At 44.5% G+C, this 21,271-nt stretch overlaps 1 protein-coding gene across 2 annotated transcripts in view; it reads right to left on the reverse strand.

Annotated features, from left to right (window-relative positions):
- Window positions 1–21,271, reverse strand: part of pi4kab (phosphatidylinositol 4-kinase, catalytic, alpha b) — a 230,214-nt gene that overhangs the window by 33,435 nt on the left and 175,508 nt on the right. For both annotated transcript variants that reach the window (XM_070888050.1, XM_070888049.1), the window contains exons 40-44: window positions 20,904–20,994; window positions 12,557–12,724; window positions 10,987–11,040; window positions 6,583–6,703; window positions 2,033–2,162 (exon numbers count right to left, since the gene is read on the reverse strand). In XM_070888050.1, coding sequence (XP_070744151.1) covers window positions 2,033–2,162; window positions 6,583–6,703; window positions 10,987–11,040; window positions 12,557–12,724; window positions 20,904–20,994 — 564 coding nt within the window. The remainder of the gene's footprint in view (window positions 1–2,032; window positions 2,163–6,582; window positions 6,704–10,986; window positions 11,041–12,556; window positions 12,725–20,903; window positions 20,995–21,271) is intronic.

Raw genomic sequence — 21,271 nt, forward strand, 5'->3', positions numbered from 1 at the left:
TCACACTGAACTAGACTGCACTTATTCTGTATTAGAAAACCGGAGAAATTTGACTGATTGAAGAGTTGTTCCTAGAAGCCAACAACAACTTTCATTATATAGCACCTTTAACGTAAGAAAACGTCACAAGGCACTTCACAGAAGTGTTATCAAATAAAATTTGGCACCGAGCCGCATAAGGAGATATTCGGGCAGGTGACCAAAAGCTTGGTCAGACGTAGGTTTTAAGAAGCGTCTTAAAGGTAAAGAGAGAGGCAGAGAGGTTTAGGGAAGAAATTCCAGAGTTTAAGGCCGAGGCAGCTGAAGGCACGGCCACCAATGGTGGACCGATTTAAATTGGGGATGTGCAAGAGACAGGCCTGAATTGGAGGAGCACAGAGATCTCGGAGGGTTTTGGGGCTAGAGAAGGTTGCAGAGATAGGAACGAGTGAGGCCATGGAGGGATTGGAAAACGAGGCTGAGAATTCTAAAATTGAGGCATTGCCGGACCGGGAGTCAATGTAGGTCAGTGAGCACAGGGGTGATGGGTGAGTGGGACTTGGTGAGAGTTAAAATGGGAGACCGGCCAGAAATGCGTTGGAATAGTTAAATTTAGAGGTAACAAAGGCATGGATATCAGAAGCAGATGAGCTGAGGCATGGACGGAGTCGGGAGATGGTACGGAGGTAGAAATAGGCGGTCTTAGTGATGGGAGAGGATGTGTGGTCAATTATGACACCAAGTTTGTGAACAGTCTGGTTCAGCCTCAAGACAGTTGGCAGGGAGAGTGATGGAGTCGGTGGCTAGGGAACAGAGCATGGACTGAAGACAATGGCTTCAGTTTCCCCAATATTTAGTTGGAGGAGGTTTTTGCTCATCCAGTACTGTATGTCAGACAAGCCGTCTGACAATTTAGAGACAGTGAAGAGGAGTCGAGTGAAGTGGTGGTGGTGAGGTAGAGCTCGGTGTCGTCAGCGTACAGGTGGAAACTGATGCTGTGTTTTCGGATGAGGTCACCGAGAGGCAGCATGTAGATGAAAAATAGGAGGGGGGCCAAGGACAGATCTTTGGGGGACACCAGAGCCAACGTTGACGGAGCAGGAAGAGGAGTCACTGCAGGTTATTCTCTGGCTAAAGTGACGTAGACCAAGCAGATTCCAATACTTGTCTGTGAATATTGAAAAACATTAAACAGATATTGGAAGCAAATGATTTGTTCCTTCCCATGTACATCAAACTGGATCAACTGGGCTTGTATTCACTGGAGTTCAGAAGAATGAGAGGGGACCTCATAGAAATGTTTAAAATTCTGACGGGGTTAGACAGGTTAGATGCAGGAAGAATGTTCCCAATGTTGGGGAAGTCCAGAACCAGGGGACACAGTCTAAGGATAAGGGGGAAGCCATTTAGGACCGAGATGAGGAGGAATTTCTTCACCCAGAGAGTGGTGAACCTGTGGAATTCTCTGCCACAGAAAGTTGTTGAGGCCAATTCACTAAATATATTCAAAAAGGAGTTAGATGAAGTCCTTACTACTAGGGGGAATCAAGGGGTATGGTGAGAAAGCAGGAATGGGGTACTGAAGTTGCATGTTCAGCCATGAACTCATTGAATGGCGGTGCAGGCTAGAAGGGCCGAATGGCCTACTCCTGCACCTATTTTCTATGTTTCTAAACACAGGCAAACGGACGAAAATCTTTAATAACTGTATCAGATCAAGCAGAGACAGACTTTCTGGAGGGGTGGGGGGCAGTTTTTTAACCCCTCCAATCCTGACAGAATTTAAAAAAAAGATACTGTACAAAGTCTTAGACAAAAGTATTTCACTCTCTCACTACTGTCTTACTTCAGCAACAACATGGTATCCATGCACAGTGAACTCAAGTGTGCTTCTCCCTGTTTTCATTGCGCAAAGTAAAATGTGTATGAAAAAAATTCCAAAATCCTTTGTGGAACTAAAGTGCTCTCTGTTGACTGGCATGGGTAATACAACAGTCATGCCACCAATTTCAAACTCTTAATTACGAAGGGTTTTGAGAGGAGACTATCTTACTTGATGATAGCAGAAACATTAGTGATCTTGTCGAAGAAGTCGTACTCTCGCTGGTAGAAGTCCTTAGCTGGGCCAGACAGTGAACCAGTGATCTCCTCTATCAATTGCTCCAGTAATTCACCAATATCAGCTGCCAACAAAGCACACAGGAAACATTCAGTTGTTTTTAAAGTGAAGAAATCTGTCAATTCAGGAGTCAAACGGTGCTTGCCCCACTCTGAAGCGAGAGTCGATTTATCACAGATTGTAAAGCTATGTAATTTGGGTAACAGACAGGTAATGTACACTTTGCAAACATAAAACCATTTCCCATTGTTCTTTGTTTTTGATCTCTCCACTCCCTTAGCTCTGCTGGCATCATAAGCCCATTTCACAGGCATAAAAGGGCAAGTAGCCAACATTTTTCCCAGGCCGCTGTCAAACACCATTCTTCAATGTGCCCCCAGGCTGTGAGAGTGGCCTGTGGGGAACTCGCCCTCTAATTTTCAAATGCTTTTAGTGGCAAAGTGTTTTGTCTTCATTCATGACCCCACCCAGACAGTACGATGGGAGACTCTGGAGACTGCAGGCAATCATGCACGGAAACCTTGTATTCTACCATTCTATTCTACAACAAGTTAGTCCACCAGCAGACTGTGCCACCATAATCACCTTCCATTCAGCATATCGATTGGCTGAAAACAACCTGTATTATTTTTTTACAGGTTGAAATACATCCCATCACCTTGCCTCTTCGTGCCCAAGACGGATATCAATTCGCTGGTCTAATTAATTGAAGCAAAACCCTTGAAGCTCAACAGCTTCTTATATTCACATGAGTCAAGGTACCCATTTTCTCAGAGCTTTTACATAATGGGTCAAAATTTGCGGCCTTGCCGGGCACGTACGATGTGCGCAGGCACCCAAAGAGGCCTTGCAAATGCCGGTTCTCGCAAGAAACCAGCTTTTTGCGATCTGTCAAAATTTTGCATGCGGAGATTTGGGCTATTTGCCCAGCGAATGTCAGCCTACTTTTACACCCTCAAAGCCTCCCTGATAAAGTGCAACATCCCCACCGACACCTGGGAGTCCCTGGCCAAAGACCGCCCGAAGTGGAGGAAGTGCATCCGGGAGGGCACTGAGCACCTCGAGTCTCGTTGCCGAGAGCATGCAGAAACCAAGCGCAAGCAGCAGAAAGAGCGTGCGGCAAACCAGACTCCCCACCCACCCTTTCCTTCAACAACTATCTGTCCCACCTGTGACAGGGGCTGTGGTTTTTGTTTTTGTGGTGACTGTTCAGCCACCTAAGGACTCATTTTAAGAGTGGAAGCAAGTCTTCCTCAATTCCGAGGGACTGCCTAGAATTGATTGACGATGATTGACTTTTACCAGCGTAAGAGTTTTAAAACATTGAAAAATTACATTTAATCTCTCATTTTTACATCAACATCCCTGTCCATTAAAGTAAGTTTGTTTTTAACCCTATTAAAAACACATTTAAAAAAAATGCAAAAAAAAATATTTTTCTAAAACATTTAATTACATTAAATGTCAATTAATTTTAAATATGTGGGGCATTTTATTTTAATTTATTTTACTGTGCTACTTGTTTTAGGGGGTTTTCTCATTGATACTAATGGGAGTTCGTAAAAACGGAACTCTTAACCTTATCAATGAGAATACTGCTCAGTGATTGGTGGTCCAGGCCCACGTGATTCCAGGATCTGTATCCGTACCTGGAGGACATGTTCCCGTTCTTGCACGCTGCACAGCGAATGGAGGCCTCCGACCTGAATCCTACGTTCCTCCGGGATCACCAGGAAATTTCGTAAAAAAATGTCGGGTCGGAGGTGTTCGTCCGAAGGAAGCCTCCAACCGCAATTCCCCCCCCAATAATGAATGGTCTTTTCTGACCAACAACCTGTAGCAGTGTGTTTGAGATATTAATTGGTGCAAAGACAGATATATACTAAAGACTGCACAGCATCAATGTTTTTACTGTTTCAGATTAACAAACTGCAATAAAGTGACTTTAAATAATAAATAGTTCAACACAAATATTTATAAAAGAATAGACCCGCACCATCGAAGGACTGAACCTCAGCTTTTGACTGAAGTGCCATTCAATGCTCGCGAATGGAGAACAGGGAAATGGCAGAGATGTTGAACAAATATTTTGTATCGGTCTTGATGGTAAAAGACACTAAAAACATCCCAATAGTGGATAATCAAGGAGCTATAGGGAGGGATAAACTTAATACAATCACTATCACTAATGAAGTGATACTCAGTAAAATAATGGGACCAAAGGCGGACAAGTCCCCTGGAACTGATGGCTTACATCCTAAGCTCTTAAAAGAAGTGGCTGCAGAGATAGAGGATGCATTGGTTGTAATCTACCAAAATTCCCTGGATTCTGGGGCTGTCCCAGCAGATTGGAAAATCGCAAATGTAACGCCCCTATTTAAAAAAGGAGGCAGACAAAAAGCAGGAAACTATAGACGAGTTAGCCTAACATCTGTTGTTGGGAAAATGCTGGAGTCCATTATTAAGGAAGCAGTAGTGGGACATTTGGAAAAGCATAATTCAATCAAGCAGAGTCAGCATGGTTTTATGAAAGGGAAATCATTTTTGACAAATTTGCTGGAGTTCTTTGAAGATGTAACGAGCAGGTTGGATAAGGGGGAACCAGTGGATGTGGTGTATTTGGATTTCCAGAAGGCATTCGATAAGGTGCCACATAAAAGGTTACTGCACAAGATAAAAGTTCACGGGGTTGGGGATAATATATTAGCATGGATAGAGGATTGGCTAACTAACAGAAAACCGAGAGTCGTGATAAATGGGTCATTTTCTGGTTGGCAAACAGTAACTAGTGGGGTGCTGCAGGGATCGGTGCTGGGGCTTCAACTATTTACAATCTATATTAATGACTTGGATGAAGGAACCGAGTGTAATGTTGATGATAGAAAGATGACTAGAAAGCAAATTGTGAGGAGGGCACAAAAAATCTGCAAAGCCCAGTCAACATACCACGCTCGTGCGGTTTTTCTCCACTGAAAACTGGCGAGCTGGCTGTGCGGGAGATCCAGAGCGCCGCGCGGCCGCACGGCTTAAAGGACGCACTGGTGACATCGCATAAATGCTTGGGCACTTGAATAAGCAACACATCACAGGGCACAAAGTATGTCATTGATGTACAAGCTGTGCCTCCTATGGACGTTATCTTCATCACTGGGGAACTTTAACCCTTCGATGCATAATGGCTATTCAAAGGGTCCTGGCAGTCTTCCATTCAGTCTGTATAGACAAACAAAACTTGCCATTTAGTGGCTGCACATTTCAGCAGCCTTGGCTTTGGCACATGTAATGTATTTGCTTCATGGGTTCTTTGCTTAAGAATTCATGGCAACACATTGCTATTAAGAACTAGTTGGTTTATTAGCAAAATGTTTAACAGATTACCAGTTCATCCACCAAGCTCACAACCATCTGCCTCACCGTGGATCTCCCGAACCCAACTGGCTGGGGTTTTATTGAGTCTTGTGAACCATAATCATCATAGGCAGTCCCTCGAAGCGAGGATGACTTGCTGCCACGCCAAAAAGGGCTGAGTTCACAGCTGTTTCAATGACGGACCTAATATTCCAGGTCCTGAACTACATATTGAAGGACGGAAGATGCCTGTGCGTGGATTTTTTTAACGTGGGGTGGCCGTTGCACACCAGCCACCACACGGGCTTGACAGAGCTAGGTCTTGGTCCAGTGGCAAGGGTTAACCAGGACGACTGGAGACCAGCTCTGCTGCACGGACCTAGTGCGCACACACATTGCAGTGTGGGCTGGCCCATGCTGCCCCTGGGCCCTCGCCTCTTCTGAGCCCCGGTCACTTCCCTCGACAAATTCTTGCCACTCCTTCGCCCCTCCTGCTGTGCCTGCCCATACTGCAATCAGCGACCTGGCTTCGCAGCCGTCGCCCTCCTGCAGCAGCATGCGCTGCTCCCTGCAGGGGTACACCACCGCACGCTGCTCCCTCCAATGGCCCCGGCCTGCTGATGGTCAGGAAATCTTGTGAACATCACATGACTGGCTAAGCCACTCAACCAACCTACGGGCATACTCGCAGGCGCATACATTACAACATGGACTTTCCACATGGACTGCAGCGTTTCAATTAAGGCGGCTCACCACCAATGTTCCCCCAAGGTGCATGGCCGTGCAGTAATCTGAAAGATCCCATGCAGGCCGCTCACCGGCTTTCACATTGTAAATATCGCGCATGCGCAGAAATTTAAAGGGACCGTGCATTAACAGAAACAGGCCACGCAGAACAAAGCGCAGCTTCCAGGGAACATTGCTCACCACCAGCTTCGCAAGGGCAGCGAGGCATTGGCCGATAAATGCTGGCCTGGCTAGCGACGCCCACATCCCCAGAATTATTTTGTTTTGAAAAAATTAAACAAGCACAAGTAAAAGGAAGTGAAAAATGCTAATGTCACTGTTGGGTAAGGACCGAGGCAATGAATAGACAACCATTGTCCTTTATACAGTACGACAATCTAAATACTCACGGTCCTTATGACTGCCTTCTTCATCGGTGAATATATTGGTTTTCATGTTCCAAATAAATTGGTGACCCAGTAGCTGTGACTTGGCAGCTGCGCACAAGATGTACTCTCGTACATATCCCATCTAGAATATATTGTAAAAATGGTTACTAGAGCTAACAAATGAAAATGAAACGGTATAGGGATAAGTGCTCTTCATAGCTCTGACAACTAGCATAATGATACAAAAAATAACTATAGTAGAGACGATGATTTAAAAAAAAATATACATAAAACTGAAGATCAATATTCATTAATAAAAAAACTGTTTGATGGAGCAGCGCTTTATGATGATATTTTGGATGCGATTAACTTATGCCTGCGGTTTGAAAAGTTACCCTGCAGCTGGAATTCCCTCCCACACCTGGAATTCTACAGGACCCCCGCAGGCCAATTTCTACAGCTTGCACAAACGAGAACACATCTTCTGTGGCAAGTCTGCCCAGGAGGTAGGGGGCGGCAGGGGGGGCCAGCTCAATTTAAAGCGCTGGATACAAGTACTAAATATCTGCGGCGGGGGGTGAAATTGGCATTTTAGGCAGTTTACTGTGCTTACAAGTAATAGTTTCCGGTTAACAGGAGGCCATCTCGCCTGACTATACATCTAGCCAGGTGAGGCAGCTGGTGTTAAGCAGCAGCTAAGTGCCCCAGTATAGAAAGGACATTATCACAGAAAATTACAACACAGAAGGCGGCCATTTGGCGCATTATGTCCATGTCGGTCGAAAAAGAGCGACCCTGCCTAATCCCACCTTCTAACACTCGGTCCGCAGACCTGTAGGTCACAGCTCTTTGTGCACATCCGAGTACTTTTTAAATATGAAGGTTTCTGTCTCTACCATCCTCTCAGACAGAGAGTTCCAGGTATCCACTACTCCCTGGGTGAATTTTTTTTCCCCCTCATCTCCCCTCTAATCCTTCTACCAAGTACTTTAAATCTATGCCCCCTGGTTATTGGCCCCTCCGCTCAGGGAAATAGGTCCTTCCTATCCACTTTATCCAGGCCCCTCATGATTTTATACACCTCAATTAAATCTCCCCTCAGCTTCCTCTGTTCCAAAGAAAACAACCCCAGCCTATCCAATCTTTCCTCATCGCTAAAATTGTCCACATTAAAGCCATAGGGTATTGATTCACCAAGATAATGCCACGACATAGGAAACTATAGTTACAGAGAGAGACACGAGATACTGGAATTATTTTAACTAGAGCAGGCAAGGCTAAGAGGAGATTTAATGGAGGTGTTCAAAATTATAACGGGTTTTAAGAAGAGTGAATCGGCAAAGACTTTATTCTGGTTGGGGAAGTCAGTGACAAAGAGTCATCAGTTTCAAACTGCCAGTACGGGAGTGAGGAGAGTTGTTGGAGCACGGTATATTTTCCTATGGGAAGTGGTTGAGGTTAGCAACCATTGCATCTTTTAAGGGTAGAGCAGAAAAACATTTAAAAGACAAATATGCAGGTCTATGGAGAGAAAGATCAGTGGTATGAATTTTGGACTGCTCTAACAAAAGGATGGACCAAATGGCCTCCTTGTGTGCTGTTAACTTTAAGTAGCAGGTAACCAATATAAGGTACATCAAAACCAATGCACGGCAGTCTAAATCCGAATCACGTCAGGCCATACCAACCTTCTATTTTACAATACACAAATTTCATCCAATTGCTATTTGTGGGATCTTGCTGAACACAAAACAACTAGCCTATTTACTGTAATTTAAAGTAATTTATTGTAAGTGAAGTACTTTGGGACATTTCTGAGAGACACAATGAGGTATTATGTAAATGCATTGACCACTCGATCAGCTCCGCTGGGCAGGCCACATCGTTCGCATGCCAGACACGAGACTCCCAAAGCAAGCGCTCTACTCGGAATTCCTTCACGGCAAACGAGCCAAAGATGGGCAGAGGAAACGTTTCAAGGACACCCTCAAAGCCTCCCTGATAAAGTGCGACATCCCCACCGACACCTGGGAGTCCCTGGCCAAAGACCGCACTAAGTGGAGGAAGAGCATCCGGGAGGGCGCTGAGCACTGAGTCTCATCGCCGAGAGCATGTGGAAATGATGCGCAGGCAGCGGAAGGAGCGTGCGGCAAACCAGTCCCACCCACCCTTACCCTCAACAACTAGCTGTCCCACCTGTGACATGGACTGTGGTTCTCGTATTGGACTGTTCAGCCACCTAAGGACTCATTTTTAAAGTGGAAGCAAGTCTTCCTCGATTCCAAGGGACTGCCGATGATGATGATATAAATGCAGGTTTGTTTCTCTTTCTTTTTGGGGGAGAGCTGTCTGCCAAGCCAATGTACGGAGATGGCGAGATTAGAAAGGAATATAATGCTTGCTATACAACTTCGGTTCATGTGTTTGTTCGGCAGTTTGGGTTTGCGTAGAAGCCACAGATTACAAATCTACCCGTATGGAAACATGTGGTCCATTCCAGTTGGGTGCAGCTCACAGGGAAGGTTATGGAGTTAGGTCGCAGATCAGCCATGATCTCATTGAACAGCAGAACAGGCTCGAGGGGCCAAATGGCCTACTCCTGTGAAGGGGTTGACTTATGAAGAAAGGTTGAGCAGGTTGGGCCAGTACTCATTGGAGTTTAAAAGAATGAGAGGTGATCTTATTGAAACATGTAAGATACTAAGGGGGGCTCGACAAGGTGGATGCAGAGAGGATGTTTCCCCTCGTGGGGGAATCTAGAACTAGTTTCAGAATAAGAGGCCCATTTAAAACTGAGATGAGGAGGAATTTCTACTCTGAGAGTTGTAAATCTGTGGAATTCTCTGCCCCAGAGAGCTGTGGAGGCTGGGTCATTGAATGTATTTAAGGTAGACATTGAAGGATTTTTGAACGGTAAGGGGGTGAAGTGTTATGGGAAGTGGGCAGGGAAGTGGAGCTGAGCCCAGGATCAGATCAGCCATGATCGCATTAAACCGTGCAGCAGGCTCGAGGGGCCAGATGGCCTACTTCTCCTCCTATTTCTTCTGTTTCTGTTCCTATGAAAGTTGAAATCTGTAGAGCACAATATAATCAATAATCTGACACAAGTAAAATATGGAGATCCTCTCGCATTAATAGAAGGACCCAACAGAGCCTGCCCACTGTGGCTATGGAGTAAATATTTGACAAGTTTTCCCGCGATTCCTGTAACATGGACACTATTGCTAGCAGAGGGATCAAAACTAGCTTCAGGATAGGATCCTGCCCACAACAAATTTTTTGAGAAGTAAACTCAATGGGCCAAATTTCCCCAACCCCTTTTTCTGGTGCACTCACCCGAGGTATGTCGCTTTTGTCCGCCACCAAGCACGTCAAAAATCTTCCTCCCGATTCTGGCCGCTTCCCAGCCTTTCCTCAGTGGTGGTGTTGCGTGGCCAGTGGATTGGGGGCGGAGCCGGTCCCGGCGCTGAAAACAGTGCCGGGACCTCTGCACATGCGTGCTAAATTGTGCGCGCATGTGCAGTAAGCTCCTGGCAGCCCGAATCTGAGAGTGCACGCTGCAGGCTGTGTGGGAGGGGCCCGAAGCACACCGTCCCTAGCCCTGGCTTAATGGGCTCCCTCATCGGCGGTCCCACGTTCCCTAAGGTAGGACTTCTATTTTTTTTATTTGTTATTTATTGATTGATTGATTACTTATTACTTTAGTCTTGGTGCTTTAGGTGCAGGGTTCCTTCTATTTTTTTATTTGTTAATTAATTGCTTATTACTTTTTGTGTTTTGCTTAGTGCTTGGTGCAAATGTACTGCTTTGTTTAGTGCTTGGTGCTTTAAATGTATTTATGCTTCAAATGAACTTATGCTTCTTTAATGTTGTTATGAAGGTGTTTAGTGCTTTGCAAGGTCCCCTTCCCCCTCCTATCTCTGGCTGCCTACGCTGATTTCTTAATTCACCGCAGGGTTTTTCAGAACGTACACTTATGCTGGCCTAAGTTAGTTTGGAGTAAGTTTTAGCTGGCTAAACTTGCTTAAATGGCCAAAACAGGCGCAAGTGGCTGGTAATGCCCCCTTTTGAAAAAAAAACTGAATTAAAAAAAAACCTAATAAACTCACTTACACTGGAGCAACTTAAACAGGGAGAATTGCAATTTTTAAGTTACTCCAAAAAAATCTGGTTGCTCCAAAAAAAAAAATGGAACGACTCCTGGGGAAACTTGGGCCCAAACCTAACTTTTGTGTGTCAGAAGCAAGTTCTGAAACCCGCAATAACAAGAGAACAGAAAAGTCATTCTTTTAAAGAGAGATATGGAGCATTTTCCATTCATCTCTGAACCTTTCAGCTCCATGTGTAGGAAGCCAAACACCAGTGTGAACTGGCAAAATCCTTTCCCGTTTGTCCTTAACCAAACAAAGTGAATGCATTCCTTACCTTGTCATATCTGAGTGCTTGAACAATCTGTGGAATATAGAACAGAATTGCATCCTGTTTGAGAGAAAGATATGGGCCAGTGGTTAGGTCAGTCAAAATACACGGCTGGCAGAGATATGGTTTGGTTTAATGTCTTCAAATAAAACTCGAATATCTTCCAATAATTCCTTTAAACCCCCCCTCCCACCCACCTCTCCACACATTATCCCAACTCAACACAAAGCAGCACAATGCTGGAAACATGCAGCGAGATCTGTCAGCATCTGTGAAGAGAAACAATGCATTAACGTTTCTGGTGGAGGAGACCCTTCCTCAGAACTGGAGCTGGGAGATAAGCAAGGACTGAACAAAGGGGGGTGTGGGGGGAAAAGAGACAGATACCAGGTAACAGTGAACATCAGGTAATTCTGACTTTTATTACAAGAAGCCAATTAATGGGTTTTAATGGTCTGTGAATACATTTTTTTTTAAAAAAACGTTCAGATGCAAAATCATCTTAGTCTTGGCAGTTAAAAGATTTCAGATTTCCAGCATTTGCAGTTTTAAATTTGTTTAAAACTGCAAAACAGGTGGGCTGCTTTTAAGCATCTTATAGTTAAAAATGAACATGTATTTTGCCATGATTCTTGTGATCATCTCTTAACGTAATGTTCAGTTTGGGCTCCAATGACTCATCGGTAAAATGACTGCACGGTGAGAGGAGGACCTGCGCAGAGCAGCAAAGTCTGTGTTTATTGTTCCTTGGCTCATTTGCGCAGGGAGATTAGCCAATGAGATTAGGCGCCAGCACTGCTAAAAAAAATCCCAGCATGGTCTCTGTGTGTGTGTGTGTTTGTGTGTGCGTGTCTATGTCTCTCTCTGTCCCTCTCCCTGTGTGTGTGTCTCTCTCTCCCTCTCTGTCTGTGTGCGCGCGTGTCTGTGTGCGCGCGTGTCTGTGCGCGCGCGTGTGTCTGTGCGCGCGCGTGTGCGCATCTGTCTGTATGTGGAGGGGTGGTGGCAAGGAAAGGAAGAGCCTGCAAGTACTGCTCTCTTTTTTGTATAAGGATCAGGAAGAATATTTAACTCTTAGAATAGCAACTGGTTTCTTCATGGATAGACATTGTTTAAATGTTCTACTCTCAGACACCAGAACGAGTGCAGAAATAGTTATTCACAGGTCAGGAGCTGCTTCATTACAATAGTAACCAGATACAGGTGAAATAAACACGTAGATACAATCTATATAATTAAAGCTCTTGTATTTCACTTGCGCCCATCACACTTCAAAATGTCACATTTGCTGATTGGCTGATTTATAAAAAAAAGCAACAAATTTCATTCATAAAACTGCAACAAATCTCTGTTAATGGAACAATTGCCTGAATTGTGACAAGCTTATCTCCCATGGTGCTGTGCAAGGCGAGCTGGAGATCGTAACGTTATCAACAAAGTGTGACATGGAACAAAGTGTTACAGGACGCAACGTGTGATACCGGAAGCATGCAAGGCTTTTAATATATTTATAGATACCACAAGTCACAGAGCAATGAAGTTTCTGAAGTATTTCAGCCCCCGTTATGTTGCTCCTTACCGGAGGAAATGAACGCAGTACTTTTACAGCGTACTGTGCAGTCAGCGGGTGTGGCGGGTATAAACTTGAAAAGTACGAGAGGGCGGTTGGCGGGTCTGTGGGCGCCCAACACAAGATGTGGCTCAGCTCCGGGGCGTCAGCATCAATCGTGTGCCATGTGACCAAATGCTGCAAAACAAACGGCGGAGGTGGGGGAAAGTTTAAACCCACAAACAGAAAACTAAGTCTGGATATCAATGTCTGTACAAAATGAAAGACTTGCATTTAGATAGCGCCTTTCACGGCCACCGGACGCCTCAAAGCGCTTTACAGCCAGCCAATGAAGTACTTTTGAAGTGTAGTCACTGTTGTAATGTGGGAAACGCGGCAGCCAATTTGCGTACAGCAAGTTCCCACAAACAGCAATGTGATAATGACCAGATAATCTGTTTTTGTTCTGTTGATTGCTAATATTTCCGTTGGTTAAGAACATAAGAAACAGGAGCAGACCACAAGGTCCCTTGCTCCAAAGCTATCCCGGAACCAGCAACAGCTATATCTGAGATCATTTGGTTGGCAGTTCTGCAGGTGCAGGATAAGACGATTAAGATTGAGTCACCCCCATCCCCATTAGGCGTATAATCTTTCTTTATTACATTATTTCCACACATGCTGATATTAGGGTGGGCTGAACATCTCTAACTTATTTTGACAGGCAATCTCCCTAAATGTTCACATGTCTGATGGAGATTACTCATGCATAGTAGCTGTAACACTTTGCCCAAGGCAAGGGTGTTCCAGCTTTCTTGTCTTTGTTGCATTGGTGTGATCCACGGAGCTTTGGGGAACCACATATGAAGTTTAAATTCATGATCCCATTAATTTACATACAAGTTGTTGATCCTAGCAGATGTTAAGTGTTATGATTTAGGATTGATGCACCGCTGAGGTTAAAGTGTTAACAACTCCAAATCACCGGCCCACAAAATTCAAACAGGACAATCTAGTGAATAAGAAATAAAAAGAACTTGCATTGATATAGCACCTTTCAGGACCTCAGAATGTTCCAGAGCGCTTAACAGCCAATGAAATACGTTTTGAAGTGTAGTCACTGTTGTAATATAGGAGACGCGGAAGCCAATTTGCACACAGCAAGCTCCCACACACAGCAATGTGATAATGACCCGATAATCTGTTTCTTTGTTATGTTGATTGAGGGATAAATATTTACCACAAGACCTATAAAGTGCAAATATAACTAAGGCCATTTAGTACTGAGGGTAGGCCATTTAGGACTTGGGTAGGCCATTTAGGACTGAGATGAGGAGAAACTTCTTCACTCAGGGTTGTTAAGCTGTGGAATTCCCTACCACAGAGAGTTGTTGATGCCAGTTCATTGGATATATTCAAGAGGGAGTTAGATATGGCTCTTACGGTTAAGGGGATCAAGGGGTATGGAGAGAAAGCAGGAAAGAGGTACTGAAGGAATGATCAGCCATGATCTTATTGAATGGCGGTGCAGGCTCGAAGGGCCAAATGGCCTACTCCTGCACCTATTTTCTATGTTTCTAAGTTGCCAAGAGCCAGTTCTCCAGAGTTTAGGATTGCACGTGGCTCATGGGTTCCCAGCCTGAGGTAACTTTATTTTAACCAACTTTACAAAGTTACCAGAGATTGAGCAGTACGATTTGCAAGTGCTGCTAAGTGTTCTCTGCTGGTGAGACAACCAATGGACTAAATGCCACTTAGTGATGGGGTTCCCAGCAAGTTGAGCTCAGCAGATTCTGGCCCAAAAATACTTTGAGGAATTAGAATTTGGGGAATTTGTGCCATCTGCAAAGCACTAGTAAAATTAATATTCATATATAATCATAAAATAGTACAGCAAAGAAAGAGGCTGTTCAGCCCATCGAGTCTTTCAAAGGTCAATCTAGTTATTCACGCTCCCTTGCTCTTTCCCCATATCCCTGTAATTTTTTCCTTCTTATCCAATTACCTTTTGAGGAATTATTTAGTAAATGCTTACATATTTTTCTTTAATTGCTCCTCGCAGGCATTTTGAAAAATCTGAATCAGATGCTACACTAGCATAACGCTCTAACTTTTAAGATATGCAAACGGTTTAATATCAGAGAAGATGGTTAAGTTCTTATTTACTTTACTCCTGTCGTGTGAATTCCTACAGGTGCAATCAGGTTAATGCGGTCTTAATGGAAGAGAAGTTCAGCTACTGCACTACAGGGATCCTTGCATCTCAGGGGCTGAATAGACCTAAAGGAGTTTATGTAAAGAAACTCCTGTATTAGCAGCAAACCAGTGCCATGGCTCAATGATCTGACATTATTGTGACTGACAGGATATTGGTAACGTACAAGAAGTAAACAAGCTGCACTATTGTACAGGTTTTCCATGACTTAATTTAGAAGCACAGCACAGGAGGAGGCCACTTAGCCCATCGTGCCTGTGTTTTGTGGAATTAGTCCCACTCCCCTGCTCTTTCCCCATAGTACTGTAAAACAATTTCCTTCAAACATTTATCCAATTCTCTTTTGAATGTTACTTTCAGGCAGTGCATTAGAGATCGCCACAACTCGGCGTGTAAAATTTTTTTTTTCCACATGTCGCCTTTGGTTCTTTTGCCAATCGCCTTAAATCTGTGTCCTCTGGTTACCGACCCGTCTGCCACTGGAAACCGTTTCTCCTTGCTTACTCTATCAAAGCATTCATGGTTATGAACACCACTATCAAATCTCCTCTTCACCTTCTCGACTCCCAGGAGAATAACCCCAGCTTCTCCAGTCTCTCAACATAACTGAAGTCCCTCGTCCCTGATACCAATCTAGTAAATCTCTTCTGCACCCTCTCCAAGGCCTTGACATTCTTCCTAAAGTGTGGTGCCCAGAGATGAATACAATATGCCAGCTGAGGCCTAACCTGTGATTTATAAAGTTTTAGCGTAACTTCCTTGCTCTTGTACTCTATTCCTCTATTAATAAAGTCAGGGATTCTCTATGTTTTTTTTTTTAAAAACAGCCTGCACAACTTGTCCTGCTGTCTTCAAAGATTTGTCCATATACAACCCCCAGGTCTCTCTGTTCCTACACTCCCTTTGACCCTAAAGACTTATTAAACAATCCCTCAAACAGCCGGTTATGCCCAGAGTCTGCATGCTTTTAAAAATAAGCAGAGATCATCATCGGCAGTCCCTCGAAATCGAGGAAGACTTGCTTCCACTCTAAAAGTGAGTTCTCAGGTGGCTGTACAGTCGAATACGGGAATTACAGTCTCTGTCACAGGTGGGACAGACAGTGGTTGAAGGAAAGGGTGGGTGGGGAGTCTGGTTTGCCGCACGCTCCTTCCACTCCCTGCGCTTGTTTTCTGCATGCTCTCGGCGACGAGACTCGAGGTGCTCAGCGCTCTCCCGGATGCTCTTCCTCCACTTAGGGCGGTCTTTGGCCAGGGACTCCCAGGTGTCGGTGGGGATGTTGCACTTTATCAGAGAGGCTTTGAGGGTGTCCTTGAAACATTTCCTCTGCCCACCTGGGGCTCGCTTGCCGTGTAGGAGTTCAGAGTAGAGCGCTTCCTTTGGGAGTCTCGTGTCAGGCATGCGGACAATGTGGCCCGCCCAACGGGGCTGGTCAAGCGTGGTCAGTGCTTCGATGCTGGGGATGTTGGCCTGAGCGAGAACACTGACGTTGGTGCGTCTGTCCTCCCGGTGGATTTGCAGGATCTTGCGGAGGCAGCGTTGGTGGTACTTCCCCAGCGCTTTGAGATGTCTGCTGTATATGGTCCACGTCTCTAAGCCATATAGGTGCAATGTGAAGGGCCATGTCCATAGTGCAGAACACCATTGTAATATATGCACCTGTGAGTATACTCACAGGTTTGTAGTTGTGGCACCTCCTAGGCCGCCTGCAATTTCTGCTGTCTGGAAGGGTCCAATATTTGAAGGGGCTGCTCCTCAAATTCTGGTTGCACTTCAGTCCCACACTCCTGATCTTTGGGCACCCTGTGCGGAGTGGTAGGTCGGAAAGCTCCTCGTAGGACCGCTCCTGGGCACGGCCGAGGTGACCATCAATCGGTCCAGGCAACGGGCGGTCGAGGAGGCCGTTCAGCCCGACTGCCTGCCTCTCTTCCGTGGTTACATTCGAGCCAGGGTGTCCCTGGAGATGGAGCACGCAGTGCTTACCGGTACGCTCGCGGCCTTCCGCGAGAGAGGTGGGCGTCGGAGGGACTGGAATGCATCATCACCCCCGGCAACCAAATCTTGATTTATGTTCCTGGTTAAAAGTTAATTGGTTTAATTGTCAGTTTTAGTGCCCCCCCCCATTAATAAGGGGCATTTGATTTATGGTCTTACACAAAATAGAGCATTTGCATTGTGAGTGGCTTAGGCAGTCACGTGATGGTCACAAGATTCAATAAAACCCCGGCCAGTTGGAACTAGGTCATTCACGATGAGGTATGCGGCTGTGAGCCTGGTGAATGAACTGGTAACGTGTAGTTTGATTGTTAAACCTTCATTCATAAACCAACTAGTTCTTCATAGAAATAGAAAATGCTGGCAATCTCAGCAGGTCAGACAACATTTGTGGAGAGAGAAACAGAGTTAACGTTTCAGGTCAATGACCCTTCGTCAGAACTGGTGAATATTCGAAAAGAACAGATTCTTAAGGAGCACTGAAAGGGGGGGGGGGGAGGAAAAAACAAAAGGGAAGGTCTGATAGGGTGGCAGGCAGGAGAGATTAGAGAGACATAAGGGATGATGGGCCGAATTGAGATGGTAATGACAGAAGTTAGAAAAAGGTTAGTCTAGATAGGGTGTGAAAGGTGGAATAATAGTGCTTGATTGCAATGTGTTGCTATGAATTCGTAAGCAAGAACCCATAAAGCAAAAACATTACAACCACCAATAAAAGTAGCCAGATTAATCAGAAAGTAGTAATTGGGCGACACCAAGCTTGGTTTGTAACAGCCTGAAGGTTACAGGAAGAAAAGGAAACGGAAAGAATGGGGGAAGGTGAGGAATTCCAGTGTTCTGAGGTTCTGGGAAAGTAAGGGAGGAAGGGACTGTGCAATTAATTTCCTCCCAAAACTCCCAAGAGGAAGGGGAATAGTATGAAGCCTGAAATGCTGGCTGGGGATCAGAAGAATAAAATCAGCAACTGGGAAGCAGCAAAAGACCTCGTCAATGAGGTGATTTATGGCGTGAAACAAGCTAGGTTGATCGACAGGGTGTGATTTGTTACACAGCATTACCTAAAAGGCAGAAAAAGGAAGTTATTTGTTACAAGTGACCACCAGCGAGGGGGAAACACAGCACAAGAGTTAGGATTGGAGGCGAGGAAGACATTTAGGAGATGAGCTGAAGTACTGGACCGATCAGAGAAAAGGCTAGGCTGATCGAGGGATTGTTTAGACAGAGATGAGGAGAAATTTCTTCACTCAGAGGGTTGTGAATCTTTGGAATTCTCTGGCCCAGAGGGCTGTGGATGCTGGGTCTCTGAACATATTCAAGGCGGAGATAGATGGATTTTTGGAGTCCAGAGGAATCAAGGGATATGGGGATTAGGCGGAAAAGTGGAGTTGAGGTCGATGACCAGCCATGATCTTATTAAATGGTGGAGCAGGCTCGAGGGGCCGTATGGCCTACTCCTGCTCCCATTTCTTATATTCTTATGTTTACGTCCTTTCATCCGGAAAGACTCTGTGAATCCTTCGATACATCAGGCAGGCAACGAAATGATATATAATTGAAAATGCTTGAGTTGTCACCGGCTTGGGAGAGGGAAATAAGCAACAGCCAGGATTCTCAGTCTTGAAGGCTAGCAAATGACTTCTTCCGGGAACACTCGGCAGAACAAGATCAAATAGCCGGCCAACACTCATTTAGATTCATATCTGAACTACAGCCACTTGTGAGAGATACCAAAGGACTACCAGCAACTGCTAGGTGAGGAGGGGGGGGGAAATTGGACCCCCACCCCCGCAAAAAAAAAATGCCCTTTTATCACCCTACACCATTATTGCCTTCATCATTCCAATATCTTGAAAGCCTGTCAGAATCAAACAAGCACACAAACTGAACAGAGCACAAGTCCTAACAGATGAGCAATGTTTAACTCGTTTTTCCCCAGAATATTTGTTCAATACTACACAATTGCAAAAACACTGATCATATGCAAAAAAAAAGTGAATATATTGCAAACCAAAGTATATGTAAGGAGTTAAATTTTCAAACAAATAGTTTAGCTCAGGGCACTTTAAACCGCCCATACTTATCAAACGCTTTCACTGCAATCTATTTTCAGTGGATCATAAATCTGTCATTTTCCCCATTATAAATTAAACGGTCATTCTTTTAACTAATAATTCCCAGAATGTTAAGTGCATAATGTAGAGTTTATTCTCGACAGGTATTTAAAAAAAAAATATTCCCCTGGATGTGGGTCGACGATATATTTCCAAGTCAGGATGGTGTGTGACTTGGAGGGGAATTTTCAGGTGATGGTGTTCCCATGCGCCTGCTGCCCTTCCCCTTCTAGGTAGTTGAGGTCGCGGGTTTGGAGGTGCTGCAAAGAAGCTTTGGCGAGTTGCGAGTTTCAATGAGTTCCAGGCAAGTCAACAAGTTCCCTTTAAACTTTCTAAATGCCAAAGCAAAGATTACAGAACAAGGACAACAAGTCCAGATCTCACTATCTTACCGCACCTCAGATATTCAGAAGTGAAAGCATGCAAACATATACATTGTTAGATAGGACCATAGGAACAGGAGGAGGCCATTCAGCCCCTCGAACCTGTTATTATAGGAACAGGAGGAGGCCAATCAGCCCCTCGAGCCTGTTCTGCCATTCAATGAGATCATGGCTGATCTGCGGCCTAACTCCATATACCCGCCTTTCGCCCATATCTCGTAACAGAAAGCTATCAATCTCCGATATAAAATTAACAACTGATCTAGCAGGAATTGCCGCTCGTGGAAGAGAATTCCAAACTTCTATCACCCTTCGTGTTTCATAATTTCACTCTAGAAAAGTCTGGTTTTATTTTTTTAGACTGTGCCCCTTAGTCCTAGAATCCCCAACCTGAGGAAATAGTTTCTCTTTATTCACCCTAAATGTTCCTCTTAATATCTTGAAAACTTTGATCAGATCACCCCTTATCCTTCTAAATTCCAGGGAATACAACCCTAACCACCAGGCTTTCTGCCAATCTCCCGCCTGAGTTATGGAGGGAGATTCGGGAACCCGAAGAAATTCTACCCACCTGTTGCTTTCTATCCCTTCGGCTAGTTTCGTACCCATTCCCAAGATTGATCCTGAACCCCTACTGCTTTGAGCTCAACTAATATAGTCGGATACAACATACTATGATTTGTCCTGTGGATGGAATGATCCCCAACATACAGAAGCTTCATTTCAGTTGTTGAAATCCAAGTTTTATGGAACGTTGGCTTCTCAGGCAGAATGTAACGAGGTGAACACGCCCAGCCAGTTGCTGTATCCTTCTTGGCATTCTCACAAGGTTGACTGGAAATCTTGGGGTCAGAGTTATCTACAGGAACTGTCGAAAACATGCTCAACAAGCAACTCTACTTTACAAAATGCCGCTAGTCTCGTCCCTTGTACCTCGGGCGTCAGGTGAGTATACTTTGGATAACGATCAAGAGTACAAAAAAAGCAGAAAGATAAACTTTGGCTTTGCAGAAATATGTCAACGGGCGAGTAAAATTACTCCATATCTGATACTTAAACATGCCAGGTAATAAGCATTTATACATTTTTTCACACTGCCGTTTGTGAGAGCTTGCTGTGTGCTGATTGGCTGTCATGCTTCCTACACTACAGCAGTGACTATATTTCAAAAGTACTTCATTGGATGTAAAGCACTTTGGGACATCGGTGGTTGTGAAAGACGCTATATTTAATAAGGAGATGAGGAGGAATTTCTTCTCAGAGGGTGGTGAATCTTTGGAATTCTCTACCCCAGAGAGCTGTGGAAGCGGAGTCATTGAATATATTCAAGGCTGAGATAGACAGATTCTTGAACTATAGGGCAGTCAAGGGTTATGGGCAGAGGGCAGGAAAGTGGAGTTGAGGTCAAGATCAGATCAGGCATGATCTTATGGAATGGCGGAGCAGGCTCGAGAGGTTGTATGGCCTGCTCCTGTTCCTATTTCTTATGGTCTTATAAATGCAAGTCTTTCTTTTTTTTTGCATTTTTTTCCATGAAATAATCGCTCATAATTTATTCCAGTTTCAAATTAAACCGTTCCCCATTTTCTCCTGCTTACATTTTTAAGCTTTAGTACAAATGTCCAATAAGGACAGCTATTTAGGCGGCATCCATTTAACGTCCATATCCTTACCCGAATGGCTTCTGGGACATCACTAACGGCTCCAGGATCCAACCTCACCAAACGAGTTACTTCTGCTCCTATGGCTTCAGTGTTTTTAAATCTGGCAAATGCAAAATGTTTGACGAACGGGTGTAAATTATCGATAAATCTAATACACAGTTCAATAAAAGAGGCAAGATTATTCAGCTATAGATGCAATATTCCGCATCCTTCAAACAGGATCAATTTGCGGTGGCATTGATCACAGACCGTATGGGATCTGGAGTATGGTCACATTGATGCTTTTGTGGTCTTGCTGTAGAGAAAACTCACAAACAGTTTGTCTTTTGCTGTAGAACACATGACTATCTCAACGTATGTGACATGCCTCATGGATT

This window comes from Pristiophorus japonicus, chromosome 8 (assembly GCF_044704955.1).
Source record: "Pristiophorus japonicus isolate sPriJap1 chromosome 8, sPriJap1.hap1, whole genome shotgun sequence".
NCBI lineage: Eukaryota > Metazoa > Chordata > Chondrichthyes > Pristiophoridae > Pristiophorus > Pristiophorus japonicus.